The sequence below is a fragment of the Chaetodon trifascialis genome, chromosome 2 (genome assembly GCF_039877785.1).
Source record: "Chaetodon trifascialis isolate fChaTrf1 chromosome 2, fChaTrf1.hap1, whole genome shotgun sequence".
Classification (NCBI taxonomy): domain Eukaryota; kingdom Metazoa; phylum Chordata; class Actinopteri; order Chaetodontiformes; family Chaetodontidae; genus Chaetodon; species Chaetodon trifascialis.
In genome coordinates, this window is record NC_092057.1 from 2,186,125 (window position 1) to 2,207,465 (window position 21,341).

A 21,341-nucleotide genomic window follows, 5' to 3' on the forward strand; every position below is an offset into this window, starting at 1 on the left:
ACCTTCTATACTATCTGAAAATGACACGGGTAAAGAGTTGGACATATGTGGAGGGTGTTTGTGAAGGACAGCCGGACATACCCTAACATGCCAGGTGGTGTCTCTATGATGGTTATCATCCTAAAGGTGTTTGACATGTTTGCAGCAAGACATTTTTAGTCCATGTTACAAGTGCTGTTAGGTAGGTGTGATGATATGAAATCAAAACAAAGCAGTTTGTCTAGTTCTAAAGAGGCAGACTGTTTGGTTTTATTATTGTATCTTGTAATGCCGAACATGTCAGCGCCTTTTATTTACTAACAGCATGACAAATCAGTCTAAAGGAGCTGCAGAGATATTTTTGCTGAAATGTGGGTGTATCTTAGAGACACTGCCAGGAAAGAGTCTTCTCTGCGCAGAGAAAATTAAGGAAAATACATGCGTACAGCTAATAAGCATCTAGAATAATCACAATATGTGTGCAACCAGATTTGCTGAAAACTCCCAGAAGCACAAACACAAGTTCTACATGTTAAAATTTATTGCCAAAATAGTCTCCAGTACATTGATGGACTTTGAAAAATATGCACACAGATGCAAGTACATAGACTACAAATAAACAAGGTGTAGGACAATTATTCTGAACCAATTAGAGTTTAAAACAATCTGCAATATGAAGTTGTGTTGGGATAAAAGAATGAAATCAGGCTGCAGTGTATAAGTGGCAAACGCTGCTCATTTGGCACTCTGGGTAAACTAACGAATCTTAAAATCTGTAGGATTGAAACTCAGATGGACTCGTGTGGTATCTGCACATTCATAAGCTACAACTCTAAACAGCTAAAGTACTGAGGATTGTTCTTTTCACTACGGACTGCATGCATACAGCAGGAAATATGGCAGGTCATGTACGACAAACTCTTTGAAACCGTTAATGTGTTTGTGTATTTGTTTTTTCCTCCGACAACCAAAGTCGAGGTAGTGTGTGGTCTTTATTGTGGTCTATATGTTCGGGGTGATTGTGTTGGTCACATTTATTTACAAAACTTCCTAGTTTGGTGAAACAGTCCGGCTCCTCAGACATCCACAGGTGAGATACTTCATGGCAGTCATGCTGACGTGCATCAGGGGACCCAGGTTGAAGAGCATGTGGTAGAAGGCGTGGACGGACAGGCCTCCAGTTTCATCAGCGTATTTCAGCGCTACGATGGGTGTGTACAAGGGGTTGGTCAGATTCCGGAAACGTGGCCTGCTTGCTTCAATCACTTTCTTGGTACACTGCAGAGAATTAGAGGATGGAGAGAAAAAGGACAAAACTCACCGTCAGGCTTGCAGGATTAATCAGTAATGCAGACACACAGATAAGGCGCAGTGAGGCTGAGACACGGACTGCTTGTCAGCTTACTCTGGCGATGTCATCAGGTGTTTGTCCCAGTGTCTCAAAGATGTCAACAGAGGACGGAAGATAGACGTTCTTGAAGTAATGCACCGTGTCAGGATCAGCTCCGGGATACTCCTTCTGCTTCACATCCTGAATCATCTTCGCCTCAAACTCCGTGTGCACTGGGCCCGGCTCGATGAGTGACAGCCTGAGGAGACAGACAGAGACACGGCAAAGAGGACAGAGTGTGGTTAGATGGAGGACAACTTCTGTGGGTAACTCTACTGCTGAAATCAGAATAATCAGAATACTAGTCAACAACACTTTAAGTGATTCATGAACCCCTTCAACACCCAAGTCCAATTTGAGTGTAGTCTGCTTAAATTAAATAAATGGATGATTTTTTTCATTCAACCCCTGCTGTGAATTTAGACAGAAAGTTTTGCTGGACTGTCAAAGTGCTTTGAAGGAGGAAAGGCACCATATGTTTCAGGTTTTAATTATACATCCCCTGCTGTGCTACATTGTACCACCCCCTGGATTATTATTGCTTTTTGAAAATGACCTCAGTGTCTGTGAAAAGTCTCCATAGTTCATAGTTAGCATGCTAACATTAGCATTTAGCTCAGATAGCTGTGGCTAAGTACAGGTTTAGACTCGTAGTCTCATTTCACTGAGGTTCAGACAAAACCTAAACAATCAGTTAATCAGAACAGAATCAATGTACTAATCAATACTCAAACTCATCACTATTTGCAGCCTGTCAGACCATTTGTATTTATGTTACTGGCATGTTACCAATGAGTGAAGTAGCATTAGTGACACTCACGTGACATTAAACTTCAGGAGCTGCACAGCCAAACTCTCACAGAAGCCCTCCATGGCAAACTTGGAAGCTGCATACACGTCATTAAACACCACACCTACAGAGAGAGAGACTTTTTATTTTCAGACATGAGCAGTTGACCGGATCAGTTCACGTCCCTGTTTGTAAAGACATACAGTACTTAAACTCTAGTCTTTCTTCAGTTGTCCACCTCCTCTTCCATTCGTCCATCACCGAGCCTGCCTGCATCAGGCTGAAGCTGACATCCTGTCATGTTAACGCCCCACCCCGCCTCCCCTCCTCACTCATCAGTCACTCCTCTGTCTGCTAACCTTGCAGTCCCATCACGCTGCTGACCACGATGATGTGTCCTCCATTCCTTTTCTTCATATCAGGCATCACCTCCTTGATCATGCGGATCACGCCGAAGAAATTGGTCTCAAACACTTTCTTCATCTCTTCGATGGGGATGCTCTCCACCGGACCCACTAGGCCGATACCTGCATTATTGACTTTATAGGAGAAGAAGAGTTTGAGTAATCAGCATCAGCTTGGGACAGTGTGGCAATGCATGGCGCAACGAAATGAGGATGCACACTTACTGAGGACATCCACGTGTCGATCTTTGATACCGTTAATGCACTGTTTGACGGACTCGTCGCTGCAGACGTCCAGTACGGCAAGAGAAAGCGTTTTCCCGTACGCATCCCCGGCAGCTTCCACCAGCTTATCTTTACGCTTCAGATCACGCATCGTTGCTATGACTGAACAGATGGAAAAGAAGAAAAAAGGACTACATTGAGAGGAGCGTAGAAGAGACAGACTTTTGTTGTGGTCTTCTTTGCCAACACATGCATCTCTGTCAAGTTTGTAAAGACAAATTGATGCGAACTTGGCAGATTCAGAGGAAAGAGTAGCACCTCCGCACTGACTTCAAACCACAAAATGTATTGAGATGCTTTAGTCCCACATAAATCTTCATCATGCCATTTTGACCTGTGTGCAGACATTACTCTTTTCATCATTGCTGTTTGCCAATAGCCCTGTATATAATTATGCTCCTTTTATTTCCATGAGGAGCTTCCAAGTGTGAGTCTGTGAATGAATGTAACGCTCCAGCACGAGGCCTTCAGGCTGCTGCTGTAAATAGACATGTGATTAGGCAGCCCGCCCAGGCAAATGAGGTTACAAAAAGACATCATTATTACCTGGAGGGTCAGACCGAGTTCATTGGCTCAGGCTGCATGTAGACTCACACAAGGCGCACACATAAATACCAACATCATGTTATGTTGAGCGGCGTTTTGATGTGTGTGTATCACATGTTAGAAATTCATCCAATGCATGTTGTGTGTGTGTGCATTCGTGTATGTTTGTAGGAGAGGATTTCCATTCTGAATGATCCTGTCTTCGTGTAAATATCCCCTCATAGGAGTGAACGGAAAGAAAGGAGTAAAGGTCACAAAGAACTCAGGAGGAAAATGCAACAAAAATATTGTCAAAGCGACGTGGGATGAAAGGTGAGAACAGACGGTAAAGCACACACAAAGGAAACCGTGTTCACATGTTTTCTTTCCCTGAATTCTCTTTCTGAATAACAGGCTGAAATAACAACAATGGAAAAGTCAGTGCTAAAGATAGCCATTGTAGTAAAGATAACCTTAAGCAGCCCTAACATAGACGCTCAGTGCTCATAAACAGGCCTGTTACAGCAGCTCGTTTACATATCAGCATTAGCGTCCAGCCGCAGAGCTCACGTCACCTGCCTGTTCCAGGAATAGCCCTCACCAGCCTGTCATCCACCATGGAGCCCAGCGAGCCAGCCCATAATGAGCCTACAGGGAAGCCTGCAGTGGGGCTTATTGTCTGCTGTTACATGCACCTGCAAGAGTGACTGAAGGTGGAGTGGCTCCTGAGTGGCAGGAGTGAGGCTGAGTGAGCTGGGAGCCTGTTTTTGCAAAATATAATATTTTGCAATATGAGTGCAGATTGGTTTGAAAGGTCTGCACTCGTTTACCTCACAGCGATAATATAACTGACTTTAAAACAGCATGAACACAGACGTGAAGCCAGTGACACCTGAAACAATAGAAGAAATACATTTGAATTTCCAAAACACAGCAGCATGTTTTGCTTTAGCTGTGATTTGGTTTTTAGAAAACACTCACCAGAAATTGGAAAAAATGGGTAAAAAAAGGTAAAGATAATGAAAATATCTCGATATGAAAACAAATAAACCCATATTTACTTGATAAAGCTCCTGCCTCTTGCTACCATGTTTATTATTTACTTCATGTTGATTTGTATAAGACATTTGTATGAAATATCTTATTTTTAAAGACTGAGACTGTGTGTACCTTAAATCTGCTCGGGAGGAGGATTCGGGGTTGGTTGTGACAGATGAGCAGTGGGATGAAGAACCCACAGCCTCAGTTTGGACAAGACGTGATGTGAAGCTGGTTCGACTTCATTTCTCTGTGCTAAAACTTGGCAACATTCATTTCAGTGTTGAGTCTATTAGTCTGTTTTCCAGACTTTTGTGCAGGTGACACTACCTGATTAATTGGTTGCAGCAGTACACAACTTCTGGAACTCTATTAGCATTGAAGCTAATTATCTTAAGCTAGAAAAATCTGTGGCTGAGAGATGTGCTGCTGCAGGTAGAGAAGCTTAGATTCACACTTTGTGAGTGTGCTGAAATGTCTAAAAAATGCATATCGCAAACTTTTCTTGATCATATGTAGGATGCAAACATTTCCAGTGAGAGTAACAGACACTGAACATCTCTGTGTGCTAATTGGATGTCCAGGTTCTATATTTGTCTTACAAGTCTTGTGAGCTAAAAAGAGCAAAAACAAAATAGCTCACATTATCACACGTGTCGTGATAACAAAGCTTTTTTGGTCGCCTGCTTAGTTGAGAAAAGCTCCTGCCTCTGGAGACTCCTTAAATAAGTGAACTGTTGGGAGAGTAAGTAGTGTCGACTGTGGGGTTTCCTCTTCAGGGTTCACCAGCGAGCACATCCTTAAATCCACCGTTTGTTCCAGGTCATTTATGGGATCAGACAGTGGTGTTGATTCTCAGTTTGGATCCTCATTTCCTCATATGTTTAAAGATCCAGACATGTTTTAAGACACATATAAAACACTCGACTTTGAATAATAATTTGGGTCTGATGTGTTTTTGTTTTTTTTTGTCACAGAAACAGTTGAAATAATTAAAATAACACCTACTCCCTCATTTAAACCTCTTTTCATGTCCACACTTTAACTGTTGGACACAATGTACAGTCAGTTCAGTGTATGAACGCAGGAGGCTTCAGGCTTCCACATCACACCTGTGCAAGTTTAATACTGAAGCGGGATTGGCTTCCAAACTAGTTGTGAAGTCACAAATCATGCTCGTATGCCTGACCCTTGAAACTACACATGTTATTCTGCACAGTGGAGCTCAAACGTTCAAGTGTGGGAACAAGACGACACCTTGACTGGAGGGGACATCAAAATTTCTGTTGATTTAAACCACCACAAACGGCATGACGGCCTGCTTTCAATGGAAGTCCCACATCTGCTGCGTATTCAGGTGCTCAGGAACTGAGACGGAGGCTTTGATCCACATAATCATGTGAACTATGTAACACTCTTATGTGCACTCCACTTATGATGTAAGCATCTTATGAGCAGGACAAATACAGAAGCGACAGGAAGTTTATGAAGGCTTTGACAAGTTATGTGAAATTTACCATGTAAATTAAGTTGTTACTATTTGTAGCAGCTGTTGTATTATTAAACAATGTCATTTTTTAATATATATTTTTAACCAGTTTTCCTTGTCTGCATGCTTCAGCAACACACATGCAACCTGTTATTTATCATGCCAAGAAAGTTTAAACTGCGAATAAATATTCTCTCTCTCTCTCTCTCTCTCTCTCTCTCTCTCTCTCTCTCACACACACACACGCACGCACGCACGCACAGTGCACGTACCATGGTAGCGCTGCTGTTCATCGTGGGCCAGCATAACGGCCATCCTCAGGCCGATTCCGGAGGAGCAGCCGGTGATCAGGACCACTTTCTGCCCGGGACTCGCCATGGTGCCCCGCTGCCTCTCCGCTCTGTGGTCGCTCTGAGACACCGGCAGGCAAGCAGCTCTGCGGGATGAGTGGTGATTTGAGGTGAGAGCCACTGTAAGAGGATAAAAAGGGGGGAGAGAGTCACATGGACAGCGCAACTCGACTGAGATTATCTAACCGTGATTATCATGTAGACTGTCTGCAGCTTCACGGTCATGACGGGACTCGTCGTGGTTTTATATTAAACTTAACAGATCTCCTGACTCCCAGGATCCTTTGGTTCATGGCCAGCAGAATGTTTGAAGGTGTGAAGAACAAACTGATATGGACCAATTTGAAGTTGTATATCTACTTCTAACAGTCAGCCTCTGCTCGGCAAAGAGATCTGGCGCCACCCAGTGGTCAATATGATTATTCAAACCAGTGCACTCTGAATGGAGTGACTTCCTCTGAAGTCAACACCAATCTGGCTGCGGTGAAGATGATGATGATGATGCCCGCGGATGTATTTTAGTTATTCAGTTTATTTAACTATTACTTCACAAGGTCAAATACACCACACGTATAGATGTACAGAAAGACAATAACAAGCTGAAAACTGACAAATCTAAAGAAAATTAATAAAAAGATGAATTGATTTCAGAAATGAATAATTGAAAAAAAGCTTTCCATTGTGACTCAAGCTTTGGTCCTACATCAAAGAGTGCACTATAGGACAAAAAGTTGGTCAGTGCATATATATATACAAACACTAATGCATCCATACATATACAATTCTGGTTATAGCTACACATAAACATATACACATTGTATATATAGACAAACATATATATACATATCCATACACACAAACTCATACATAATTATTTGTTTTTTGGTAATTATTTTGAAAAAAGTCTCCCTCTACATCTCTTTAATGACCTTCATCATTCATCTGACATTATTTTTTAACTCCCTGAAGATGTTTTAGTTTTTCTCTGAGTGAGTGCCAGAAAAGCTCTGATTATATGTGGAATATAAAGAACAAACACTGCACACACAAGTACACAAGCAGAAAATCTCTCTCTCTCTCTCACACACACATGCACACGTTTGAACGCGAGTGGAGCTGCTAGTCATAAGTTTAGGACAGCCTACTTGAAATGGGGGGGTTGGACATTTGGAAATATGCCTGGAATCTATTTTCTCCAAAAAAAAAAAAAAAAAAGTCAGTATGTTTGTGTGCCTGAATGCAATTTCCTTCTGTTGCCAAAACAGCACTGTTTCCAAAACACAAATTTCTAATGATTATTGTAGACTACATTGACAGTGTCTTTATCTTAAAACATATCATCTACATTTAATCGCCTGCAAAATACGCCAGATGTCTCCAAATGTGAGGCCTTTCCAGTATATTCATAACAGACAGAGGTTTGTGCATCTGTTCATTAGTTACGGGCTGGAAAGCACTTAGTCTGTGCTTTTGTTCTCGCCTTCACAGAAATAAAATACAGCACAATGACAGTTTTTACAAAATACTGCAGCAAGATGGCACCAAATGGCACCAAGAAGAACGAGCATTCCTCCATAATACTCACATCGAAGTACATCGTTAAAAACCTACACTTTCAATCTAACCCTCTTGGCCTGTCAGTTTGGTCCGTCAGATGTTTCTAGCAAAAGAAAATGATAAATTAATATATAAATGATGAAGTGATGTAAATCGCTGTTTATGCTGTTTTATTTTGGTGAGGTGATAATGTGCCTTGAATATGTGGGATTCCTAATTATTCATTATTTTTGATAATCTGAGCATGGCGGGCAGAGTAGGACTTTGTGCAGGAAGTCAGTCAAGGGAGCTCAGGGTCATAGTAACAATACAACAAGTCGGTGTAAGTTTCCCTCCAAGGGAAAAGGTTTGGGTATAGAATTGACAAATATCCTATAGAGACGGATGTAAATGGAAGCTGGAATGGACAGGAGCGACCTGAGGCTCATAGGTATTCATGTGCATGTATGAATGTGTGACCCCGCATCTGTCAGCCGCTTTCACAGTTTAATCTTCTCCTAAAAAGCTTCTGATACGTCCCAGTGAGCGACTGGTTTCTGTTCACCTCTCCACATTAGAGATAAAGAATGATAAACCCTTAAAGTAGAAGGCAGGGAGCAGGTTGAGGGTTTTATTGTTCCCATAGGAGGAATATGGCTTAGCTGTGTGTGTGTGTGTGTGTGTGTGTGTGTGTGTGTGTGTGTGTGTGTGTGTGTGTGTGTGTGTGTGTGTGTGTGTGTGTGTGTGTGTGTGTGTGTGTGTAAAGAGTGTGTGTGGTGGGCAAAGACAGACAGGTACTGGAATTTGGAATCTGCAGCAGCATATTTTTATTAGTTGGGCAGCACCGTTGTCCTGTCCTAGCATGCTTTGTGTGTGTGTGTGTGTGTGTGTGTGTGTGTGTGTGTGTGTGTGTGTGTGTGTGTGTGTGTGTGTGTGTGTGTGTGCGCGAGAGAGAGAGAGAGAGAGAGAGAGAGAGAGAGAGCAGAAAATTAAATGTGTCACAAGTCTTTATTGTTCATGTTGGGTGTGCGCGCGTGCCAGTACCTGTTCTTGCCGCGCGCGAGAGACAGGTAGAGACACCACATAGTCCCTTAAATCACTCGACAATAATGATGCTAATAATGACACGCGCAGTAATTATTGTTCCTGTGTAGCCACGAGCCCCAAGCAGGAGTCTGTGGGGAGGGAGGAGGGGTCACCCGGAGGAGAGAGGGGGGGTGAGGAGGAGGAGGAGGAGGAGGAGGGAGAAGGGAAGAGAAAGTGAGGAAAGTTCCTTGCGGGTGAAGGAGAAAAGACCTTCCGAGATAAAGGGATTTTCCCCCCACTGGTCTGCCTTCTTCATCCGTCCACTCCGGAGGACAAACGGTGCAGGCTGGACTCTGCGAGCTGCTGCAAAGCGTTTCTCATTGATTGAAATCAGCCCTGGTGCGTGCGCGCTCTTAATTGCCAGCTGGTGGAGTGCTCGCTGAGACTCACGGGCGCGAGGCAGCAGCTCTTACACTGTTTAAACACCCGCGTGCAAGTTGGTGTCACTGCAGGTGTCCGCGCAGCGCAGGGGAGCCGCGAGGGAATTACTGGGCGCCGGATCGATAGCTTCAGATGCAGAATGATGGATCGATGGAGCTCAGGGCGCGAGACATGGCTGCTGTTGCTGCTCGTCACGGCGTTTTACACCTCCAGGGCAGGTAAGTGGAAGAGCTCAGGACTGTTTATTTGTTTGTTGTTTGTTTGTTAGAATTGACTCGCGCAACTCAGTTGCCTGATTTTATTTCATCCGCTGTAAAAAGTAATCAGCCAGCGCTTCCTTCCCCTTCCTCTTCCTCTCTCCTCCTCCTCCTTCTCACTGTGTCACATCACTTGTCACCACCTGCCCTCCAGCCCACCGCGAGCTAATGAGAGCCAAGTTTAAGAAATTGTCACCCTGAACGCATCATTTTAATCCAGCAGAAGCATTCACTGTCTGCCATTTGTCTGTAGCCAATTTCTGGTTTGTAGATGTATTCTTGATGATTTCAATCCCCCCCCCCCCCAAAAAAAGAGTCTCCCAGTCATTTTCCAATTAAGTTTCAGAAAAGCTGTCTTTGGTCTCCGCTTTGACGGATCATCTTGTCGTGCCAGGTCATGCAGGCCTAAAGCTCACTGAACTGAACTGCCTCGTTCTGGGTTCCTTGAGCCCACTGCACATTTGCTCGACAGTCGTCAGGCACAGGCCTATATGTCTGGACTTGTTCTGCCATACCTGCTGCATCAGTCTGTGCTCTCATACAGCAGCAGTGTACAGGATATTTAACTGGTACAGCTGGGTAATGGGGAACAGACTGAGGCAAATTAAAGTGAGCTGTGCTGAACTGTACTGGGAGCACTTGGTTTCATACAGCAGCCCCCGGAGCTGCACTGGAAGCATGTGATGAGGATGGGTCCGAGCCTGGTGTCACTGATGTTTCATCAGGAAGTGCAATGATGCATCAGTGCATTTGAGTAGTTTTATGAAAGACTTTTATGTTCTAATGTTGTAAAATGAGACAATAAAAACAAATATCAAAGTCCTCCACATAAGACAGCAAACTGAGTACAGGACCTCTGAGGAAGCACTGAGAGCCTGACCTTCTGTCTGCTTTAACCTGCTTTAACTTGGACCTGAAGCATCAATACAGATCAGATGTGCGACGTTAGTCTTACGAATTATATTGACATACTTTTTTGTGACATTGTGGTATTTGTTTCACTCAATATCACACAGTATCACAGACGTGGGTTTCAGAGTCCATACTTGAAAGCAGTGGTTGAGAAGATAGTCCCACTTCAAGGCTCATTTAGAAGCTGCGTTAGAGCTTTTATTCTTATTACGTGGTCTTAATTAGAAGATTGAGTCGTTCCAGTTCCAGTTCTTCTGAGCATTTTTAAGGACTTCTCATCCATATTGGCAGGAATATGGACAGGAATAGTTTGACATCAAATGTGCTTGTTAGCTTCCTTCCTTCAGAGAATATCGATACCACTCTGATGCCTGTACAGTAAATATGAAGCTTTAGCCAACAGCTGGTTAGCTTAGCTTAGCACAAGACTGAAAACAGGGGAAAACAGGTAGGCTGATTCTGTCAAAGTGGGAAAAAAAATTCCACCAGCACCTCTTAAGATAATCAATTAACACGATCTCTTGTTCGTTTTAATCTGTTCAAAAACCAAAGTGAAAAAATCCACAGGCTGTGCTGCGTTGGCGGAGAGCAGCAACTTCAAGAAAGCTAATAAGACCATTAACTAAAACTGTTCCTTTAAAAGTTGAGTTTCAGAGTTCTTTCTTGGCCTTGAAAACAGCAGGTAGCAAAACAAACTCAAGATGAGATCTGTTGATCAAGATCATGTTTTATGATCACAAGTTCCAAAACAGCCATGAAATGCACTCTGAGGTGAGGCTGTTTAATCACTCACATCTGATTTGTTGGTCGGCTTTACAGGCCCACACCATCAGCAGTTCTCAGTTCCATCTAAGCACTCAGGAAAAACAAGGAAAACGCCTTTAAAAGACTCAAGGCTGAGCCACACATCCTTCATTTTAACTTCATTACATCCGTTGTTTTCCTCATTTAATGGCTGTTTTATTTGCAAGTCAGCATCCACCGGCTTTATGCAGGACCGCGTCAGTAATCCAGTGTGGGTGATTGTGCAAGCAGGTGATTTGGCAGAGACTCCACCATGTTGTCTCCACCTGCTCCGTCAGAGAAGATGCTGAGAAAGCCGGAAAGTATTTATGTTATGTCCCAATTGCCTTTAAATCATCATTAACTACCTGCCTTTGTACTGAAGATTAAAAGAAAGCTTGCCTTCCGGCTTCTTATTAGAGCTTATTCGATCATGTCTGAAGGATGAATTAAGAGTTTAAAAAGTGAAAACAAACTGAAGACTGAGGCTTTTTTGGTGAAACCTCGTTCTGTCTGTGAAGGTCATTACTGAGGTGACTAATGTGACATCTGGACCTTTAGGGTCATCTGGGGTCAAACGAGCTTCGGGTTTGAACCCTGTAGCATCTCACACCTGGCGGTCAGAGAAGGCATCCTTGTAAATAAGAACGCATTCGTAAATAACCCTCCTGGTGAAGAGAAACACAGATACACAGAAAAACAAACTTACACCCCCACATGCAGACTCACGTTTCCCTTCAGCGACTGGACAAACTCTTTCATAACACCCATTAATAAAGTCTCCTCAGTTGCAGGATTTTTGGCTCACTGTCAAATAAGGTCACACCTGGCTGTCAGCGGGTTGCGTATAAATTATGATCATGGTTACCTGAGCAATGTGGTCAAGTTACGGTCAAGCATGTCATGGTCTGGCCTCAGGTGTAAACTTGTGTGTTCAGGTAGCTTTAAGTCCAACCTGCAGTATTTATTACTTCTGAAGTATTCAAAGTATTCAGTGCTCAAAAAAAGCCTTCCTGCTACACCGTGAGCTAGTTTCGTCCAAAGCACTGGAGTCACGATGAAATCAGAAGGATTTCCCATTTCCCAGTGGAAGTGTGTTTGTGTTGGACCGTTATAGAAATAATATTTATCTCTTGTCCAAGGTGTTAAAGCAGGAAAGGCATTAAAAGTACTGTTTGGAGAGAAAATCACACCTGGATCAAGATCCAAGTCAACACATGTTAAACATGTATAAGTCGAAGGTACCTGCCTCACCTCTGCCACACACCTGGTGTGTGTCGCTTGTATTTCATTGTCTGGCCTTAGCAACACCGAATAAACTCCCAATTTTAATCCGAGCCCAACATTACATGTAACAAGTGTGTTGCTGTGTGTGTCTGCGTACAGTACATTTAAACTGATGGCCACACCCCATTCGTGATGTAACAGCAGGTGTTTTTGATTTGACAGCTGATGGGAAACACCTGCTGGGACATCACCGATTGGGATGTGGCCAGAGGCACAACAGTAGTATTTTTCTAGCGCTGTGATTCAGTGTGGAACCCATCTCCTTAGATGTTTTTAGCCATGCTAGTTGGTTATATCAGCACTTTGGTTGAAGCTGTAGGAGGGATCGCCGTGAACGTTTTGTGTAGACATCTCGTCAAGATGAATTGTAATAACTTAGCTATTCCTTAGTTGTTTAGTGATTAGCGCGAATGTGAACAGTGAACAAGATAAACATTTTACCTGCTAAACGTCAGCATGCTAGCATTTTAATTGTAAGTATGCAAACATTAGCGTGTAGCTCAGTGAGCTGCTAGCACGGCTGTAGACACTTATTTCATTTAACTGTTGTTCAACAAATTGTCTGATCATTTACTGAACCTTATTTGACGTATGCTCATTGAAAACAGTGAAGACAGTGTTGTACTCCATCAGCTTCATTGATTTTTGTAAATGTTTGCTTTCTCTGGAGGCCCTCTGCTTTGTGTCTCAACTCAGCCTGTGTTTTATGCTGATGGAGACAATGATTTAAAAACTCTAAAGAAGTTAGTAAGTGAACACACTGACAGTCCAGTTTGTTGAAATAATACAACCAAGATGGAGATACCGCTACCAGGAATATGCCCCTGGTGCTTGTGGTGGTGGTGGTGCTTAACCGCGGCTTATGTTTGGATAAATATTAGTGAAACAGTGTTTATGGTGGAGCTTTTGGAGGAGTTGGTCCTGTTACTGTTTTACAACTAGCTGTTCTTATCAGAGCTACAGCCAAGCCACAGCCTGTTCCTGTTAAATCCCTTCCAAGACATGTTGGATGCTTAAAATAACTAAAGGGACACAATGAGGGCAGAAACTGAAATGGAGATTCTGTCAAGAGAGATTAAGAAAAACAAAGAGATGAAAACTTAAAAAGTCCAAAATTGGATTTTACTCAATAATTGAATGAATCCTTTTTCTCTCGATAATGAACCAATCAGTCCATGCACTCTTATGTGCCCTGGATCATTGTGAGAGATGCAGTGATGGTCTCTGTGCGTGTCCTTGTATGTTCAGCAAAGGAAAATATGCAGGTGAAAGAAAACAGTCGGCCATCTGCTGCGTATGTGTGATTCTTTGTCAGGTTGTGCTGCAGCAGAGGAGGATAATGCTTCCCTCAACCCACTAAAACAACATGTGTGGAGTTGCCTGCTCAGATGACGGATTTGGAAATGTTTGGTGCAGTGATTGATGAGGCTGGTCCTTGTAATTGACAGTCTGAGCTGAGTTGTTTAAATTAGGTCTTCAGGTCAGTTTCTGAAGGCGTTTCTACAACAGGCATTCAGAACAGACGTGACGAACTGAGAACACAACACAACACAAGGCCTCTGAAAGGCATGAGTGCAACTGGATGTTTGCAGTTGTTGTGTTATGATTCAGTGACCACAGTGTTTCAGTTCACAGTGTGTGTAATTGCAGGGTGCCAGATGTGTTTGGATGGAAAAACTATTTCAACCCAAATTCCCAAAAGTTTGGTAAAACATACAGAAAACAGGATGTGATAATTTGCTGATTCTCTTTGACATGAACTCAACTGAAAACAGCACAGAGATTATGGTTATCTAATTTTCTTTTCATTGCTTGGATAAAGTAGAAAATGATTTTGGCACTTAGGGCAGACAACAGATGCTAGATGTATACTCATATGAGGTATTGGCTAAAAATGTTTGCTTCTGAATGTCAATAAAAAATAAATTACAAAAAAAAAAAAAGAAAACAGCACAGAGACAATATATTTAATGTTTCACCTCATCAACTCCATTGATTTTTGTAAACATCTGCTTATTCTGAATTAATTTGATAACTTAATTAATCTGATGCAGCAATACGTTTCAAGTTTGTACAGGAGCAGCTAAAAACGCTCCAGAAACACCTGTTTGGATCATTCCACAGGTAAACAGGCTCATTGGTAACAGGTGAGAGGATTGTGATTGGGTATGAATCCTGGAAAGACTCAGTCGTTCATAGAGGATGGAGCGAGTTCACCACTTTGTGAACACATGACTGTATGAAGGACGTCACTACGTGGGCTCAGGAACACTTTGTAGAGCTGTTGGCACAGTTTGTTTGCAAATGATTGCATTCTGTTTTTATTTGTTTTAACCCAGTTTAAGGTGACATTTGCTTTGAGTGAACTGTATGAACTGCTTGACTATTGGATGGATTGCCATGAAATTAGGTGGAGACATATTGTACATGTTCTCAATTGAAAAAATGTACGGACTTTGGTGATGACTCAACTTTTTCTCCTGGGCCGTCATCATTTTAATTTTTCCAGCACTTTGGTTTTTATGAGCAAATACCTGCAAAACAAACCACCATCCTCAGCCTCACTGTGTTTTTAGCGCTAAGTAGCAAATGCTAGCATGCTAAAAATGCAACACTAAGATGGTGACATTAAGTTTTTGTCCAGCCACTTGTTTTAATGCATATTTTCAGTGTGCACACAAAAAATGAGTGAAAAAGCTGAAAATTTGGAAAATCCAACCAATGTTTGTGACCATGTTAGCGTGTTGATGCTAGCACTCACAGAGCTGCTACCATGGCTGTAGACTCTTAGTCTTTTTTGACACATTAGACTTGTGGAGTTTGTGCCATTTATCAAATTATTTTCATTATTGTGCTCAGCTATAATTGAAGTCAGATTTGTCCTAGTTCACAGCAAATGCAGTTATTTCTGGTGTAATGTCTCTGTGCAGACTTGGTGTCTGTTCTTTTATTGCCGGTGGTGCTCAGAGGATACCTGAGATAACTGCTGTGATCAGCACTATGAGTATGAAAATCCACTTGCTTTAGACTTACTGGACAGTTAAGTTTCATCATGTAGTAAATCTTTCATTTCTCTATCTGTACATTAGTTTGTTTTGTTAATCATGTTTCAGTGTGAAGATGTTTCTTCAAAAAGGCCACACAGAACAAAAAATGCTGCAAAAGCACATAAATAAAATGCTGAAGATCATTGTCCTCTGGCGTAGTAGGCCTGCGTGCCATAAATTTGTCTTATGTTTGAAAATAAGCTCATTCTTTGTTCTCCAAAATCAAAGCCACTGTGTGACACAACACCCAACAATAACAGAGCGCAGAGCCACGAAAAGCAACGCGAAGCTGTCCGAGAAGAGCTGGAGCCCTGTGACGGACAAATATTGATGCAGCGTTTGATCTGTCGAGAGGAAGAGTCACTTTGTCCGCATGAATTCACGTGAAACCCTTCGTTGCTTATTTCGATCAAGATCTCAGCTGAGATGTTGAAATTATGTGTGATTTCAACACGAGTGCCACAGATTCCTAGAAGGAGCACGTGTCCGTCTGTCTGTCTGTCTGCTCGCTTATCCCCTCTATCTGTCACAGATATTAAGGATTCACATAAATAAATGCAGGTGTGTGTGTGTGTGTGTGTGTGTGTGTGTGTGTGTGTGTGTGTGTGTGTGTGTGCGTGTGTGTGCGTGTGTGTGTGTTTCAGACAGCAGGAGAGACTATCCAGTGTGATGGTTTGATGAGAGCCAGCTGAACTGGGAGGAAAGAAAACATGTGGTCCCTCCGTCCTCTTCTTCCCTCTGCGCTCTCTCTCCTTCTCGTTTCTTCTCCTCCTGGTTTTCATCTCCCTCTTTTTATCATTCTCCTGGTTTAGCCTCTGAGGAAAGCCGTGTCAGATGTTTGAGAGAGAAAAACAGCAGAATGAGAGAGAGAGAGTGCAGGAGAGAGAGTAAAGGAGGTGAAGGACTGTAATGACAGGCTCCCGGGGCGAATCCTCTGTGGGGGATTTGAACCACGGCGCGGTGTGTTTTTGTGTGTGTGTGTGTCTGTCTGTGTGTGTGTGTCTGTGTGTGTGTGTCTGTCTGTGTGTCTTTTGGTGCAGTGCAGGAGGCTCTGCAAAAGGCATGTTATAGCATTCTTTTCCATTACTGAGCTAATGACAGACTAATCACAAACACACACACACACACACACACACACACACACACACACTCATACTTGTACACAAAAAAGACTTAAAAAAAAAAACTTAGCCAGTATTCATATACACACACATAAACACGCACAAACACAGACACGCATCTGGTTTCCAGAAAATCCATAGTCTTTCCAATATGGTGTGTGTTAAGTGTGTGTGTGTTTGTGCGTTTTCTTCACTGCTTCACTTGCAGTGCGTCCTGTATGCAGGAATGTGGGACTGTAACCAGTGATGGACGTCTGATAGCAGCCGCTGTCCTCCACTCACACCTCACTGCTGCACTCTTCTGTCAGCCAAATAAGTTTGGTTACCCGGCCATCCAGAGCACTGGGAGAGTCGTCGGCGCCCCGGTCAGCTGATTGCCCCGTCAGCTGATTGCCCCGGAGTGTCAGGCTGGGATTAAAAATGCTAAATGAAATACATAAATCAAAGCCTGCTTTTAATCTGTCGCCTCACGGCCGTATGCATCAGCTTAGTGTTCAGTCAGAGCATGAACAGATACAAGAGATATGTTCATGAGCAAAGGAAGGGGTTATTGTAAAAAATAACTGCCCTTCGCTGATGGAGTTGATTCTACGTTTTAAGAACTAATAAATAGAACAACACTTGCTGGTAAGTAGGCGATGCATATGCATGGAAATAACAGAGCTCCAAGCCACCAGAGCAAGTCCAGTCAGAGCTCTGAGGAAATGCAGGTGCGTCGGGTGTTTGTTGCAGCAGTTTGTGTATCTAGTCGTAAAACTAAAAGCCATGTTACTGGCATAACCACAAAACAGAATATAATAATTAAGCACGCCAGCTACAGTACATGTGGTCTGTGGTGGATGTGTGGAGACTGTCCCGCGCTGACGTTAGAATTATCCTCCCGGTCCGGCCCTGTCGGCTAACCTGGTAGTTTGTTTAAAACCTGTCTGGGCACTTGTGTTTCTTGCCCCATCAGACTTTTTTTTACCCCATCTGTCTCTCTTACTGTCTGTCTGTCCGTCTGTGTCAGTGTTGTGCTTGAATAGCTCATTCTCGCTGTGGATCTTTCTGTTCCACCGCAGTCACTCTGCTTTATGTTGAGGCTTACGTTTGACATCCTCAGCATGTGTGTGCATGTTGATCACGGTGCCCCTCACGCCACAGTTCAGAGCCTCAGGATAGCAGCAGCAGCTGACGGAGACCACAACACCATCTTGTGTGTGTGTGTGCTGCACAGTAAATGTATTGTGTGTGTCTGTGTATACACATCATGGAGATGTTGTTTTGTGCTTATACATACTCAACAGTATAAGGAACTATTGCCTGATGTGTCTGAGGACATATAGAGTAAGAGGAAAGTCCATGTCTCGTCTTGTCCTCTGCTGCATTCAGGTGTCAGTGCTGCCGATCATTTCGTGGTATGTATGACTGAAACTCTTCCTCCACACACTGCTTGTGAATGTCAGTGTGGCCTTCAGTCTAACCATGGCTCTAACATGTGATCGCCAGGAGCTGCCTTGTTGCCAGAGTATGCCCTCAGGAAAAGCATATTAAAATGCACGTGCAGACTTCTGATGTGAACCTCTGGTGCTGAGAAAACAGTCAGCGAGAGGATTTTAAAGGACTTTTTGGGAAATAGCTGAGAATTAGATTGGAAGATTTATTCTCCTGTCATGTCTGTATGGTAATTATACAGCTGCAGCCTATTAGCTTAGCTTAGCATAAACACTGGAAGTAGGGGGAAACCGCTAGCCACAACTACAAAATGTGTCTTCCAACTGTGCCACAGAATTGAATCAACACACAAAAGCTTTCCAGTAGGAGTCTGTCTTACTAAGACAATGGCACTGCAGGACTGCATTGCATTGTTCAGGTGTGTCTGTTTTTCAGGTAAGTTTTGTGTCATCAGTAACAGTGAAGTTGCTGTGAGCTATCACATTACAAACCACTGAAAACTAAACTCCTAAATTTCAGCTTGTTACAGAACTTTCTCAGCCCGTAAAGCAACAGAAATCACTGGAAGATTTAACAGCACAGTATTAGCCGTATCAGTAAATAACTCGATGCCCCGCACATGAAAGAGCCATTTACAGGCTGTCAGAACGCCAGCAGGCAGGCTGGCAGACCGACAGACGGACAAACAGATGGACAAAGGGAAAAAAAGGGCGGCAAACACATCTGGCACTCAGACTCAGACGTTATGCCAAGCTCATGTGTGCACACACATGCACGTGTGTGTGTGTGTGTGTGTGTGTGGAAAGGTGCGAGGCAGATGGAGAGCTTACGTAAGCTCCAGAAATACGTGTGAAAAGAAGCCATACCAGTAGAGGCATGCCCTCCTCTCCCCTACCATCTATTATTTCCTCTCTTTACCCCTTTTGCTCCTTTCAATACGTTGCACATTTCTCTCCCGTCTCTCCCCCACTCTTGTCTTTCACATCAACTCGTCTTTTCCTGCTCAGATCTGTGTGGACACCATTGTGTCCACAGTGTCCAATGTGTGTGCATTATGATATGTTTTTCAACTTGTAACTCTTGTCCCATCTTTAGGTTTCCAAATGTCTCTTCTGTGCGTTGACTGTCAGTATGTCCGCTCTCGGGCTGAACCATTGTCAGAACACATGTATTCTTTTATTGCCCTCTGGTATTAATCTTTGTTGTGTGATGCAGACTGTTGCATGTGTCAGTGCCAAGATCTGCATTATTATATGGTTACAGCAAGCTTCTGCAACAAGTATGTGTCCTAGAAAGAGAGAGACAAAGAGTGCGTGGTCTGACCGATAAAGTATTTCATTAGTCTGTTCACAAAGTAGCTTGATTATAGGGCCGGCATCGTCCACATGTCTACGGGGAAACATCACAAAAGCAAACTGTTGTGTACATTTACAGAAAGTTTTCAGTTTGTGTATTCATACCATTAATCAGGAAAATCTTTGTTTTTCCTCACAGTTACTGACTGCTGTTTGGGTCTGGGAAGGCAGTGAGTGGCACGTTTATTTAAGCTGTCTGCTAAGCTGGAAAAGAAGTTTTTTAGAGAAAGTTTTCAGTCAGGAAACCCCAAAAATGAGCTAAAAGAGGCTGAAAAGCTCTGCAGAGGGTTTCCTGCCTTGTTGATATGAACTATATTGATTGGTGCAAAAACAAGTATAACAGCTTCTCGAACAGTTTTGGTTCAACACTGCTCTGAATCAGTCAGCAAGGTACCTGAAACTACAGACATCCACAGCAGCGGTGCGTCTGCTTTACGTTAACGACTTCACATTAATTCCCTCACTCTCTAAACTGGAGAAAGCCATTTGTGCCCTCATGTCTCAGCCGTTGCAACTCTGATTCAGATTTATTGACTCACGACTGGCGTACAACAGAAGAACGGCGCCCGGCATGAACGAACAACATAAATTACTTAAACAAAAATAGAGGAGTCTTCAAGAAGGCACACATATTGTCTTATCCAACTGTATTAACAGAATGAATTTAAACATAGATGGACGGTTTAAATAACACTTTGGCAAGTACTTTCCCCTACTATTATCATCATTATGCTTATATTCAAACAAAATGTGATGCTCATCTCCCAGACAGTTGTCATTAGAAAGGTTACAGAGCCTCTGACTCCGACTTAAGCCCTTATCTCTCCTCTGTACTTTGGTTCCACTCAGGCATATTCCCTGTGTGATATCCCTCCATTAAGGAAAAAGTCAGTGCTTTGTCAGGGGCCAAGCCAAAATTATGGGACTCCCTCCCTACTTATAGTCAATTATCTCAATCCATTAATATCTTTAAGAAGCAACTTCCTTATACTCATTGGTTTTTAACTCTTATTTCTTGTCTGCATGCTGTTTAAAGTGTGACAGTGAGTGTGTTGGGTGTTTTCTTGTTGTCTTGCATCATAGCGAAGGGTCGCTGCTCCTGTTGTAGGGATTTAAGACTCCCACAGGTGATCTATAAAGCTGGGGCTGGGTCAGAAGGCCAACCTAGGAAGTGCAGCCTAAAGACTCTTACAGAACAGGAAGCAGGAAACTCATTGGCAACAGGAAATAAAGGAGGGAGTTGTCGCACACTTGAACAAGCACAGATTTGACCTTTTTTTGCTGGTGCAGCTTAAGTTTGACTCTGTTGAGAGGACACTTCTGGGCCTGAAAGGGCTTTTTTCTTTCAGTAGCTCAAACCTTGAATGAAGTGCTGTGTGCACACATAAATACCTTCACAGGGGAAGGCCCTGATGAGCAACAGCAGATCAGCTGATCGTGAAACCCACCAATCTGTCTAACTCATCCTGTCTCTTTGCAGCCGACCCCATTGATGTCCTGAAGATCCTGGACCTGTCGGAGGACATGGAGGGCGTGTCGTTAGAGTCAGGACTGTGCACCAGCAGGGAAGGAGGAGAAGAAACCGACCTGTCGTTTAAGATCAACAAGAAGATTCAGCTGAGCGCGCCCACCAAGCAACTCTTTCCCGGTAAGTTTTAATACCATCCTCTGTGGGCTTGTTGTGTGGCTATGAATGTGGGTATGAATGTGTTTGGTCATCGCGAGTCTCTGCCCTAATGTGTATGTGTGCATTCTCTCCAGATTTGCCATTCCCAACGAATTTCTCAGTGATGACCACAGTTAGAGCTGTGAAAGGCTCACAGGTCTTCCTCCTCTCCCTGTACGACTCGCAGGTAAGCTTCAGACACTCTGCTTCCTGTCACTCGGCATGT

The 21,341-nt window shown here is 43.1% G+C and overlaps 2 protein-coding genes across 2 annotated transcripts in view; one reads left to right on the forward strand and one right to left on the reverse strand.

Annotated features, from left to right (window-relative positions):
• Positions 1-218: 218 nt before the first annotated feature.
• LOC139342902 (retinol dehydrogenase 8-like) lies at positions 219-6,455 on the reverse strand. The gene is made up of 6 exons (XM_070980200.1): positions 6,173-6,455; positions 2,789-2,950; positions 2,519-2,698; positions 2,190-2,283; positions 1,385-1,568; positions 219-1,257 (listed from the first exon to the last, which is right to left on the reverse strand). Exons 1-6 carry the CDS (start codon positions 6,276-6,278, stop codon positions 1,030-1,032), a joined length of 954 nt encoding a protein of 317 aa, XP_070836301.1. The 5' UTR covers positions 6,279-6,455; the 3' UTR covers positions 219-1,029.
• A 2,926-nt stretch (positions 6,456-9,381) lies between these two features.
• The window catches only part of LOC139348042 (collagen alpha-1(XI) chain-like), a 35,222-nt gene continuing 23,262 nt past the window's right edge, over positions 9,382-21,341 (forward strand). The window contains exons 1-3 of the mRNA XM_070987993.1: positions 9,382-9,471; positions 20,930-21,097; positions 21,211-21,302. Coding sequence (XP_070844094.1) covers positions 9,393-9,471; positions 20,930-21,097; positions 21,211-21,302 — 339 coding nt within the window. The 5' untranslated portion in view covers positions 9,382-9,392. The remainder of the gene's footprint in view (positions 9,472-20,929; positions 21,098-21,210; positions 21,303-21,341) is intronic.

Bases quoted from the DNA above. Each gene is read 5' to 3' on its own strand.
- LOC139342902 (XM_070980200.1), bottom strand. From the start codon at position 6,278: ATGGCGAGTCCCGGGCAGAAAGTGGTCCTGATCACCGGCTGCTCCTCC. The intron at 2,951-6,172 runs GTACGTGCACTG...CCATCTGTTCAG, and splicing joins TGAACAGCAGCGCTACCATG to TCATAGCAACGATGCGTGAT. The intron at 2,699-2,788 runs GTAAGTGTGCAT...TCTCCTATAAAG, and splicing joins TCGACACGTGGATGTCCTCA to TCAATAATGCAGGTATCGGC.